This window comes from Diachasma alloeum, unplaced genomic scaffold, assembly GCF_001412515.2.
Source record: "Diachasma alloeum isolate Michigan unplaced genomic scaffold, Dall2.0 Dall_scaffold_00210, whole genome shotgun sequence".
Classification (NCBI taxonomy): Eukaryota; Metazoa; Arthropoda; class Insecta; order Hymenoptera; family Braconidae; genus Diachasma; species Diachasma alloeum.
In genome coordinates, this window is record NW_021680375.1 from 2,464,124 (window position 1) to 2,477,341 (window position 13,218).

Consider the following 13,218-nt stretch of genomic DNA (forward strand, 5'->3'; position numbering starts at 1 on the left):
ATATAAAAAAATATGGAAAACAGAAAAATCGATCATTGGATTTGATATAATAATTCTTTTCAGCGAAATATGAAAATGTTTTTTTTTTCGAAAGATATTTACATTTTGTTATTGATGACATAAGGTGTCAAAAAATCTATAAGGGCCAAAAAAGCAGACGCCAAATATTTGGCGCCAAGACTACGGCGCCAAAAAATCTGTAGGTGGAAAAAATAGAACAGGAAAAAATTGGCCCCACACACACAAAACGTGCTAAAAGCCATCCAACCCACCCCAACCGCGCCCAACGTACACCCATTTACGGTAATCCTTCCGAGTTTCTACCGTGATAGGCAGATGGTCGTTGAGTGGAAAATATTAAATGATACCGTGTTTTCAACAGATGATTGTAAAGCAGATAATTCAATTTCCAATAGTGCTCATTCTATATTTCATTGTGAAGAATGAAAATTACATTTATGATTATTTGACCCATGTAAAAAGCTATACAGAGTTTACACAAATGAGACAAAAAGGTTACAAGGATGATTTAGAACTATTCCCTTCTCTTTATTTTTCACAGACTATTTAGTCGCCAAAATATAATTCCCTACAAACTCAAAATATTTCCACATAGTAAGATCGAAACGAATAGTAAGATATGTACAATTACTAAGTACCATAGAGTCACCGTGACAAGCAGTCATATACATTTATAAAATTACTAGTGTCCCTTGAGACATTTAAATAATTACAAAAAATTGACAAAGTTGATTATTATAAATACTGAAAGTTCAAAAAATCCATAACTTAAGTAATTAATCTTCTTTGGATCTTGCCTATGCACTTGATGACGATGATATGTGTCTGAGATGAGAGGATTCATTCAGCCTTGTCGACCAAAAATGTAAACGACTACCGGCATTAGAAGCATGCCCATGGCATGAGAAATGGATGCAGCTGATGAGCCTGGCAGTTTTCCCGTTGGTGACCTGCGAGCAGAAATCGACAATAGATCGAAAGCTGTTCAGGATAGAAAACAATGGTGGTACAACAAAAAGGACTAATCCCAAAACACACGCAGCTACCAAATCTCCTACATGACAATATGCAATCCAGAAATATCAAGATATATATACTTATATATCTCAATGGTAACCAAGTCATAAAGTATCGGAAATGATAAATAGTATAGTCTAGAACGCCATAAGCCCTTTACATAGAAAAATAGTTTATTCAATGTCAATCTGCAGCTTTACATTACAAGGTGCCAAACGTGTGTGATAATAATAGTATATTGTGTTGCTAGTGCATAAGAATCCACTTTTTCGCCCGCACGTGTAACACATCCTATTTTTTGTGGTACCTGCCGAGGTCACTGTTTGTAAAGCTAGTGGCGGTAAAGTGATTGTTTTTGTGCACGAATGCGTAAAATTCAAGAGCGTGCGTAAAGTGAAATTCGAGTGCGCACGTTCTTTGACTTTACGCATAATAATTCACGTACGAGAATTCACTTTACGCACGTCATGCGGAAAACAACCGCTTTAGGCACACTGAACCGTTTTAAAAAGTGCCTGAAAAGTACGGGAATTACCACCCGAGCTAAAGGCGAAAGTGGTAAGAACGTGGTTAAGGGTCCTTTAGTTTACCTCCCGTGATTAGACAGTAATTTTCATCACAAGGCCCGAAAAGTATGTTTTCATCACTTGTGCGTAAAGTGAGATTTGGCGCACGCGGATCGTGCATAAAATTTTACGTGCCGCATATTATGATGAAAAATAGAGTTTCACACTAGTGTGACCTCCGGCGAGCGCTGCACACCTCCCACGGCTCAAAGAGCACTTTTACGCGCTCGTATCTGAATTTACTACCTGACGAATGTGACGCGTCGAAGGTGACGACTACGATCACATGAGTCAGAAAAAAGTTTTTGGCCGAGTGGCGAACGAAATTTTATGTTGGCAAACCTGAAAATCGGGATTAGAATTGCGGTTTTTCGGGCCAAGTGACGTAAACCTTGTTTTTGGCCTGGGCGTAGAGGCACAGTCAGATTTTCCCCCTATACTTTGCGCCGGCCAAAGCGAAAAAATTGCTTTCCCTTCACTAGTAGAAAAAAATGTATTACCTCATCTGACAAAATTTCAAACCAGCAACCGGAACTAGATATCGAGAAAATCAATACGAAAAATGGTCTGTGCCGCGCCCTGAACCTCGAGGCAGCATGGGATTAACCCTCGATCACTCGCTCAATGACCGCCGCGCCGCCCGTTTTCGTTTTTTAATGTTTTAGCGTATTTCTCTACGCTTAAAAATTCTGAAAAAATTAGAGATTCTAGTTCAATTCTTTTACGAAGCGTTGACGTTGCCCATTTTTTTCTCCCGAAATTTGTTTAGCTTAAAGAAAGAAAAGAAACGTCGGACGGACAGAAATGCGGCGCCGCACCGCTCGGTGCAAGTGAATCCCTGTCGACCCCTCGAGCGACAGTGTTGCTACATTCGCTGTCACACTTGAAATGCGCGCATAGCAGTAAGCGCCAAGGTGGCAACAGCGCGCTCGGTTTAAGGTTGTCGTCGTGTAACTTCTATTTTCGACATTTATTTTTAAGTTTATCATAGATAACTCTAAGAATTAGCTGTAAAATAAGCCCACTATAATTGCAATTAACCATCTCAAACTTGAGATACATTTTTTAAAATTTTCCACATTGTTAAATGTAGTTTCACCGTTTTCAATTACAAAAAACAACTCGACATTTTTAATTGAAAAAAACAGTGTAGAAATAGTGTCAATCAATCTACCGAAAAAAAATTTAATTGATTGACCATTTCTTTTTCGAAAAATCATTACAGAAAATTAGTTTTTTTCCCCAATGGGCGAGACAAGTGAGGTGAGTACGCGAGAGGTGGCAACATACTCAATAAAACAAACCACGATTTCTGCCAGGTTAGGAGTCACACGAACAGAGAGACACACTGTGCGTGGTTGCCACAATCGACGCCATTTGGCGTTAGCTGCATGCGCACATATTCACGTATAGTACATTCATGTATGCATGAGCCGAGTCGAACTGTACATAAGCAAAAGTTTTTCGTTTAACCCGGGTTCTTCGTTTAGCAGGATATCAGCCCAAAGCGTGAAAAATTTCGAGTATGATTTTCTCAGGACAACAACCTTAACCCAACGGCGCTGCGCTAGCCGTGCGACGGATGAAGACTGGCGACCGAGCGTGAGTAATGGAGGGTTAAATGAGTGCCAGGGGGTGAAATATTTCTTATTCACTCCGGTACCCCATTGTTTTCGGCCACTATCACATTAAGCGAATCATTCCTCATATCTCCAAATTTTTTCAAATTTTTTTACCCTTTAGGAGGTGAAATGTGCAATTTAATCATAACTCCATAAGAACCCGTGTATACGACTTATTTTGTTTATTTTATTTCTCGATACCCATAAGCTCTAAAATTTTTAAATCTGCACCATGTATCTGATACTATTAATGAAAAAAAACTAACTTTTTTAGTGAACATTGAAAGATGTCATTTTTCAAGAACATACATGATACCCTTAAAGCAACATAGCAACAAATAAAATCCTCCTAAGCTGCTAGCACAATTTATTTTCAGCTTTAATAAAAATAATTCTTATAAGCGTACAGTGAGTCATTACTATGAATGATGAAAACTTGTGAAAACAAGAACATTATTGGACAGATTGAATCTATTATAAATGCCGTCGTTTAGGTTTTAGGGAATTGTACAGGATCGAAAAAAAACAATTTCCAAAAAAATTAATATCACATAAACAATTCCATCAGCAGTAATACTATTGTCATTTGATAGGAATAAAGAGATATAGGACAGAGAGCGTCCGCTAATAATTAAGGTAATAGTGGAAGGAAAATTTGGGAGACATTTGGTATTTTGTCGGGGTTGTCATCAACCTACATGATACCGATAACACCGCATCCTACACGGTCACCAGCGTTGCCAGTGATTCTTGATCCTTCATCCTCATTCTTTCCCAAATCATCAACGCCACTGTGAACGACGACACCACGTCCAATGATGCTGTGAGCTCCACTCAAGGAGATAACTTTATCAACGATGTGGACGTTAGCTTCACCTTGGTCATTAGCTTCGATATTTCCCAGATCTCCAACGTGTCTGATAGCGTCTGTTGGGGCTCCGTGAGTCTTCTGTGAAAGTAAAACAAAACAGTCAAATGGTCTGTAAGACGAATTAGATGAGGATGTCAATGACTTTGATTGTGCAATAATGAGCAACAACTTACATTCTCAGGATTGAAGTGTCCACCAAATGTTGTGCAGTTGTTACTGAGGTCTCCCTTCTCATGAATGTGGAAGCCATGTTTACCAGGTTTCAACCCAGTGATTTTTCCAGTCACAGTGACAGGTCCATTAGGCTTGGCCTGCACGAACTTGATCATTCCAGTCGCTATTGATGATGAATTATGCGGCAGGAGCTTTACCACCGCATGAATTTCCTGAATAGAGTGCAAATGATTAGAAGTCAGTAGATCCTTCCCTTTTTGGGACGCCTTTTTTGGTTTCTTAATAATAGAGCTACGGGACACCCCCAGAAGTGCTCGGAAATCGACCGACCGACCGACCAATCGCCTACTAGTGTCTATTTTTTTTCTCACTCAAGTCCGTAATATTCAGAGATGTTAAAAATGTAAGTTTGAGTCAATTATAAAAATAGATTGAAATCGATCTCTCGATATCCTTAAATATTTATTGCCAATGTCACAATGTATTGTGTGACATTTTTTTCTTGCAGAAATTTCAAATATCATATCTCTTTTAAATATATCGAGTCATTATTACTGAATGTTAATGAGAATTTCGCGGAATACAGTCCATAGTCTTATTGCAGAGGGTTCCCGGCCTTTAAATTTATTGAAAAAATTGCAGACGGCTGTACCTTCGATACAGCTGTAATTGTACGTGGATACGTCCACGTTCTTTCCTTCTTTCTCAAATTTCCGAGAAACTCCTTGAATTCTCTCGAATTTTGTAGAAACTCGTTGAATTCCCTCGAATTATCGAAACTCCTTGAATTTTTGCAAAATTTCAAGGAACTTCTCTAATTATCTCGAAATGTCTAGAATTTTCTAGAATTACGATAGATGCCGCTGTACATAGGGGTCGTTTCCCAAAATGACCCTCCCCCCATATTGAAAAAATAGTGATCATATTCAATCAAAATCTTGATCATATTCAATCGATTAAAGAAAAAATGCCGCACTAGTTCGCGATTGGTCGGTACATACAGTAGACTCTCGCTAGTTGCACGCCCGTTAGTTGCTCGTTTTCCCCTAATTCCCTTCTCGGACACTCGAACGCTGGCCCCACTCTCGGCCGCCTTATCACTTTCTTTTGTCCTCCGTGTGTAAACACAGAGGTCCAAATAATTTTATTCGAAAATAAAACTATTCATTCCCGCTCATTTTTCTGAGAACTTGGGTCGGCATTGGTTGCGGAGTGGGGGCCGATGGAAAGTTGCTCATTTCTTGGAAAGGGCGCCCCTACAGCCCTTTCGATGAGCAACTAGCGAGAGTCTACTGTCCTATTCTAAAAAGAACATACACTTAAAGTCGATAACTATCGATATCTCGCAAGTCTGTCACGCTTATTCCTCATTGGTTCCAGTCGTCTGAGGCGGCAAATTTAATTTACAGTTAATTTAATTTTGAGATTTTCAATTATGAGTGTTACAATTACAGCGCGCTGTAGCGCGTGTTCGGTCTCGCAGTTGAAAACCGGGGGTATCCCGCAGCTCTATAAGCAACTTACCTGAGCGGCTGCGACTGAGGCGATCACCAAGACGAGGGCAACGACTTTCATGTTTGTAATGTAGTTTCTGTCACAAAAAACAGATGATCAATAAGATCGTTACATTTATTATTGTCGTGGATGAAAGAAAATTCGCGTGAGGGACAATCGATCATCACTCCTTTTGCGTGTTTATGGGTCTGGTGGATATTGAATTGTGTATTTTGTTGAGGTCAACTCATGCTGAGAGTAATCATCGAGTTTCGTAGTCTCACTGCAAGTTTATTATCGTCTGTTAATGAATTCTAAATGGTCTAATTGGAGAGAGTTCTTCGCTTTCATTAAATTTTGTGTTGACAATGTGAATTCACTTTTGCAAGACATGCAATTTTCTGTGCATACTCACGGACTATTGAAGCCATAGGCGTGATATGAGTCACGCAAATGCTTGACGTTTTTTCACGGAATAAAACGCATATCTATCTGTCTATCTTCCCGAATGGTTTTGAATGGCTTATCACTTGCAAATGGAAGGCGTGTTATATTTTTCAGCTATTGCGGGATGTAGCTTTGACGAAAAGAAAAAAAAACGTGAAGAGAATTATTGAAGAATTTTATTACGCATTTGAATCTTGCGAGCATTGACCTCGTCGACATTTTATCGATTCTATTTGTCCTCTGGAAATGTCCTTTACACCTGACCGACTAGGGTACAATTTTATTCGAGCATTTTATTATTCAATGTCCTTCAACCCCAACTGACACTTGGTAAACGAAGGGGATAACGAGAATAAGGATATTTTTTTTCTTCGAAAGGAAAAATTCGAGTCATTCCGTGTGACCTTGAAATGGCATGATTGAAATCAAGTGGAAGTTAATATTCATGCGAAGAAATATTCTTTCGTTCTGATTTTCCTCATCTATGGAATGTCGCTAGAGGAAAACCAGAATCTTATAATCAATCTTTTTAGATTTTACTTCCTGTGGTCAATTCTTCATTTAGAATCGCAAATAAAAATGAATCCAGTTCATTGATAATGTGAGAGAAGATAAAATGATTAATTCCCGAGAATAGTTATATTATTTCCGTGGGCTACGTACGAAAAAATTTAGTAGAAAAACCCAGCGAATTCGCTAGATAATTCTATTAGATTTCTATTAAACTTTGCATTTGGTTTTGGCCGATTATATTACAATTTTCAATATAAAATATTCTATAGAAAAAGTCCATAGAATTCGATTTTTCTACACAACTTATTTTATTGAGATATTTTCTATAGAATTTCCTTAGCTTCAAGGGTAAGAGAAGGCCACCATTTCCTCGAACTTTTCAAACAACATTTCCTTCTCAAAATTATTAATGTTTTTTGAACCCAAAGGATATTGATCTTCATCACCGCCTTCTGTAGATTAATGTGCTTCGAATTGTAAAAATATTGATAACTTTCGATAGGAAATTTGTTCAAAAATTCGAAAAATTAGCGGCAATCTGCTACCCCTTAAATTTTCTCAGTTTTTTCATTCTATTTTTCTTTTCTTTTCGTCAAGAAAATCCACCAAAAAAACTTGAGCCGAGGAAATTCTATAGAAAATATCTCAATGGAATAAGTTGTATACGAAAATCAAATTTTATTGACTTTCTCTATAAAATATTTTCTATTGAACATTTCAATAGAATCGGCTAAAAACTAATGGCAATTTTAATAGAAATTAAATAGAATTGTCTAACGAATTCACTAGGTTTTTCGACTAATTTTTTTTATACCTGGCGGTAGCGAAGAGATAAGACTGTTCAACATAAAGGCAAAAACATTAGAAGAATCACCGCGTAAATCACGTAAAAAATTCAGAAATATTCTCCACAAAAGTTTTAAAAATTACGTTTCACCATTTCACGTTTTCGCGTTTTTGTGGAATTTTATTAATATTTATTATATAATGATTATGCTTTGTCCGTAATTTTTATGAATTTTTTTACATGACAATTTCCCGCTCACTATCAGTTTTTGCAAGATGTCGTAGAATCCGAAGGAATTAGAAAATTTTCCGCAAAGATCTCATTGACAGAAAGTAATGCGATCTGGAAAAAGAGTTTTTCCAGGAAATTCTTTATTCCTTCTAGATTCCGAAACATCTCACCAGAACTGATAATAAGTTGTAATTGACTTGCGCCCTGTTATCTCTTCCCAACTGAATTCCAAGTTTGTAATACTAGCCTAGAAATTTTACCGCAAGTCAGTATTTATCACTTGAAAATAATTTTTTCCCCATAAAGATAATAAATAATCCGGCCATAAAATACACCTAAAAGCGTCAGATTCGAAAAAGACGTAAATTACACCAATGCCTAAACAACTATTACCGCAATGCAACGCATAATACGTCAATGAGGACCAGACACCGATGACAAATAAAAAAACAATTGTGAAAGTGAAACGAAACCTACCGGTTTGACAGGCACTGAGTACAAGACTGGCTATGGATGCTGGAGCGAAAATGATCAGCTTATATTCGGTTGCCGGAGGCAGTCCGGCGACCCCGCGCCATTCCCCCCTCCAAACCCTTTTATTTACCATTAACTATAACATAATCCCCATTGCCGGGACACTTTGTGCCTAGAATGATCTACCCCCAACGAATTAAATAATCAAAATTGATCATGGAGGAGACACGTGATGAGCAACAATCATCCATGGAGATGTACTAAATTCCCTTAGAGAGGACTCTAGTACTTTCCAAGACCCATGTGCATGGAAATAAACTCATCCATCTCAACCCCTCCCTCCAATCAAAGACGTATGGTAAACGTTGAGTGCGCAACGAAATTGCACTTGCTCAAATAGAGATTCCACATACATACGCAACTCTGAATTTCGTATCTTCCTCTGACCTTGGAGTTGGTATTATAAAGTAAAAGTCCTAGTGACGCAGAAAAAGGCCTGAGTATCCCAAGCAGTTGGAGTGAATTTCAGTAACAAATAATTACCTTGTTGACATGCAATGCTAAGTACACGAGAAACAATATGAAGAACAAATAGAAAAAGTTGTGGCAGATGAATACTGAATGGATTGTGTCACTCGTGCTCATAATTAACCGGAGAAATTATACACTCGGCTGCGTTTTTATGTCATGAAGTGGGGGAAGTTATCGCAGAGTTATTCATGATAGTCAAGTGCAGAAATAATAAGAATTGGTTAATGATAGCACTAATATACAATAATTAATTATATTAACTGTCCATATGAAAATGTCAGGACCACAGAAAAACTTGGTGGATATCGTTAATACTATGATTATAGAAAATATCTAGAAAACGAAAATAAAATTATGATAAACTATTTTTTTCAACTATCTCATTGAGTCCGATCAGTTGAAGGACGTGGAATATATTTATTTTTACGCCCAGGACGATAAAAAAAATCACGATCAACTGAAGGATTCTGGAGTAAAACGTAAAATCGTAAAGTTAATCAAGAGAAATAAATCTGCAAAACCTTCTGGTCTTTTCCCTGAGATTTACAATGATTATAATGATCAGAGTGTAGGTTACGAATTGCGTTGATGAAACTATGCAAATCATGGGATGAATGAAATTAAATTAAATAAAAGTAAAATATATAGTTTACCGGGCGGTGTCAACAGTTGTGCGAGTGTTGGAACGTAACTGAGTGGTCTTTGCTGAATCTAAAGATGCCACGGCCTCGGCTTCATGGATGTAACATAAACATAGGAAGAACTGTACCTGTGTGAAATTCTCGCCCCACCTCTTTTGCAGCTTTTTCTCTTTTTCTTTTCATTGGATAATTCCAAGACATTTAAAAGCGATTATGAGACGTACACATGGTTCACTAGAGTGTGTTGGTAGAGCCGCATGGGAGCCTTAGGTGGGTAGGACGATATGTAATACATAAAGGAAGCTATCAGGTCTACTGCTGTTTTTTTAACATTTGCGGGTCAGGCGATGTTCTAATTTTGCTAATTGGAAGCGTGGCTTGTTATCAACGACTAATGAAAAATGAAAACGAATGTTCACATGAAATTGTAGTCGAGGGTTGGAGAATAGAATTCTAGATGTATCACATTAGTGGTATCGCAATATTTGAGTTTATATCATTTATCAATTATTTGATTCAGTCTTACATGAATTTACATTTTATTGTTCATTGACACAGTATTACGCATTATCCATAAATTTTTCTTCCCGATTAATATTATTCATTACATTTTCTGTCGATGCTACTTGGAGTGAGTAAATTTCTCTATATTATAAAAATCCAAATTGACTTCTGGTGATAAATATTTGGTACTCGACATTAAGGCTCCGAAATTGAAAGTCACAAGGGTCGTGAGGGTCAGAATAAAGGTCAGAAGGGTCAAAATAACAGCCACAATTGTCAGAATAACTGTCATGTGGGTCAGAATAAGGGTCACGATGGTCAAATGACGGGTCAGAATTAGACTCCACATAAGGGTCAGAAGGGCCAAAGTAAGGATCCAAATAAGGGATATGGGGGTCAAAAACCAAGGGTTAGAAACTAAGGGTCACCAAAGTCAAAATAAGAGTCACGAGGGTTATAATGAGGGTCAAATTGAGGATCCAAATGAGATTCACAAGGGTCAGATGAATGATCACAAAGGTTAGATGAAGGTGTCCAAACAAGGGTCATGGGGGTCATAAACTGAGGTTGAGAAGGGTCAAAATGAGAGTCACGGGGATCAGATTAAGGGTCACAAGGGTCTGAATAAGAATTATTATGAGGATCATATGTTGGTTGACGAGCGGAGGGAGCCCCCTAGTACGAAAATATAAACGTATGTTTTTAATTTTTTTCTAACATGACACGAATAATATTTGTTTCCCAATTAAGGAGAGGCTCATCTCGGGATTTTTTTTTTTCATTTTTCGAGAAAAATTTTAAACTAGCCTTTTTTCGGCATGTTTATTGGTCAACCAAAAAAAGTCGTCAGTTCCAATAAATCGATTATATTCTCGAAATTGTTGATGAGTATCAATTACAATGAGTGAATTTCCATAAAAAACGGAAGATTAATGAAAACAGTACAGAAAAATTTACCTATCCGAATTTTAGAGAGGAAGGGCGTTGGCGAAATGTTGATTACTGAGAGGACCCCTCTCAACTATAGAGTAATGAGAGACTAGATATATAAGGACATGTATAAGGACCACCAAACATAGAGTTAACATTAATAAATAAAGTTTATACATAATATTTGGACAAGAATTTTTTTCTTCAGATATTAATGGAAAAAAAATCGCAAAATGCAAAATGTATCTTCTCCGACATTTTTTATAATTAAGAAACAAAAATTTGTAATCATATTCAAAACCCTATTTTTATAAAAATACGTTGGGGATTTTTGTGAAGGCGACTTTTGGATTTTACAAAATTTGAATTTTGACCGACAAAATCAAATTCTTGATGAAAAATCACGCAGGAAATTTTTATTTGATTTTTTTCTTGAAAAACAAAAGTTTTTTTCCGGGGTAAACCTCTCCTTAACGAGTGTGTTTCATTGCATTCGATAATTTTTTATGAGCCTGTTGTCAAGGATAAGGATTGAAACGAAGAAAGAATCTTAGGAATTTACAACAAGCATTAAAAGTATTCGAAGCAGAAATTTCGACCTATAAATGTGCATTGTGAGATTAGACATCCGGGACCGGAAAGAATTCCGTCATTTTTATCGCTGATTCTACCGCACAGGGAACTTTTTTTATCAGAGAATATTTTCCTCATCGTTTTCAGGCTCTTTTTCAACTAAAATTCTGGTAACTGAATGACTATTATTATTAACCTTTACACCGAACTCCCGGTCTGTGGGACCGCTATCAAAACTTTCACAGTGTATTGGAAACGCTAAATATCAAAACGCCACCTATGAATGGCGGATATTGGGCTGCACACAGACAGTATACAACCGAATTTGGGCTTGTGTTAGCGTGTATATGGGAAGCCTAAAATCGTCTATATTGGTGAAAACGAGCGCCGCCATCGGTAATTAGCGGTCCCAATAACTATTGATAAATGTAAGAAACAAATTTTAAACTTCCAGTGGCTTCCTATTTCATCGGTTCCAATCAATACCAAACGTTTTTGATTTTTTTTCGCCCCGATAAAACCATGAAACCACCAATGTTTCTTCTAATTTATTCCCTGACGGAATTGATAATAGTGTATTTCTAACCTAGGGAGGGAAAATAAAGGATCCTCAGCCGCCAGTGCAATTACCAGCCGAGCCGAAGGCGAACGTAGAACGCGATTTTCCATCTCGGCGTAGGCGTAAAGTCAGAGTTCCCTCCCGCGAAGCGGGAGGGTAATGTAACTTTGCGCCCGCCGGGACGGAAAAAATAATAATTAGCGCCAATTATTCATAATGAATACCATATCTTTGTTAGTTCGATAATCGAGGATTAACCAGCGAGGTTTCTATGAAAAAATGTTCATGACAAACATTAATGTGCGAAGAAAAAAAATATACTCATATGTTTTGCCTCTTCTGTTCAACCCTTCCCCGGTTAACCCTTCCATCGTTTAAGTTTTCTTTGTTCGACCGTTCCCCGTTTAAGCCCTCATTTGAACCTTCACTTACAAAAAGTATTGATTCAGTGGCACAAACAAACTGGAAATGCGATCCAGACGGAGTAGCGGTCTGATAGACCGCGGGGTACGGTAAACGTGGGTTTTCGGAGGGATTCGGTTTAAAGGTGGAACGCAAAATCTTGAAGTGTTCCACATTTTTACATTAAAGACGGGAATTTATATAGCGTTCCACATCTTTGTGGCGTCATAGGAAATGATTGGACGAGGTAGGAGGCGAAACGGGATTATTCTCAATATGAATAATCTAAAAATTTTTTTCCTGAAAAAAACTTGAATTAACGATATTTCCCATTTTGCGCTTTAATTTTTGACTTCATACCGCATGTCCTATTTGGACTAACGTAGGTATTACCATACTCTTAAGTTAAAACGTCTGCAGAACTTCCTTCGAAGAAACAAGAACCGAAATAGAAACTGCACCTCCTTACGATATTCTCCCGTTTTTCTTCTTGGTTGTATTCGCTAAAAGCAATCTGCATTGTGTTATTTCTGCAACTGTTTGTTGATGATAGCAAATATCTCGAGGCTTAACCACCAATTTTAATCAATGCCGTGTTCAGCAGCCACAGTTAACCGATTCTGCGTTTTTTGCATTGACGCTATAAAATAATTTTTTCATCAATCTTATCACAATTTCGCTTCGCAGATGAACAATTACCGGTAATTGATGATTCCGGTAATGAATGCTAAAATGAGATGGATTTTTTTCCACTGTAAGAAAATCCTGATTCCAAATAAATTTACGGAAGAAAAAACAACTTACTCATCTGGTTATACATATTCATTCCCGATTAGACTAACAAATAATCGATATGCATCC

At 37.4% G+C, this 13,218-nt stretch overlaps 1 protein-coding gene across 2 annotated transcripts; it reads right to left on the reverse strand.

Moving 5' to 3' along the window:
- Positions 1–528: 528 nt before the first annotated feature.
- On the reverse strand, positions 529–9,478 carry LOC107036655 (superoxide dismutase [Cu-Zn]). 2 transcript variants are annotated; one of them, XM_015254762.2, is made up of 5 exons: positions 9,402–9,478; positions 5,796–5,862; positions 4,271–4,483; positions 3,925–4,175; positions 529–971 (listed from the first exon to the last, which is right to left on the reverse strand). In XM_015254762.2, the coding sequence occupies exons 2-5, from the start codon at positions 5,844–5,846 to the stop codon at positions 866–868; spliced, it is 621 nt and encodes a 206-aa protein (XP_015110248.1). In that variant the 5' UTR covers positions 5,847–5,862; positions 9,402–9,478; the 3' UTR covers positions 529–865. The 2 variants fall into 2 exon arrangements, with proteins under 2 accessions (XP_015110248.1, XP_015110247.1); XM_015254761.2 differs by lacking the exon at positions 9,402–9,478 and adding an exon at positions 8,221–8,296.
- Between the last annotated feature and the right edge of the window lie 3,740 nt (positions 9,479–13,218).

Excerpts from the sequence above, each read along its gene's own strand:
- LOC107036655 (XM_015254762.2), bottom strand. The coding sequence starts at position 5,846 with ATGAAAGTCGTTGCCCTCGTCTTGGTGATCGCCTCAGTCGCAGCCGCT. Across the intron at positions 4,176-4,270 it reads GACACTTCAATCCTGAGAAT|AAGACTCACGGAGCCCCAAC; the intron begins GTAAGTTGTTGC and ends TTACTTTCACAG. Across the intron at positions 972-3,924 it reads TGCGGTGTTATCGGTATCAT|GTCACCAACGGGAAAACTGC; the intron begins GTAGGTTGATGA and ends TTCTGCTCGCAG.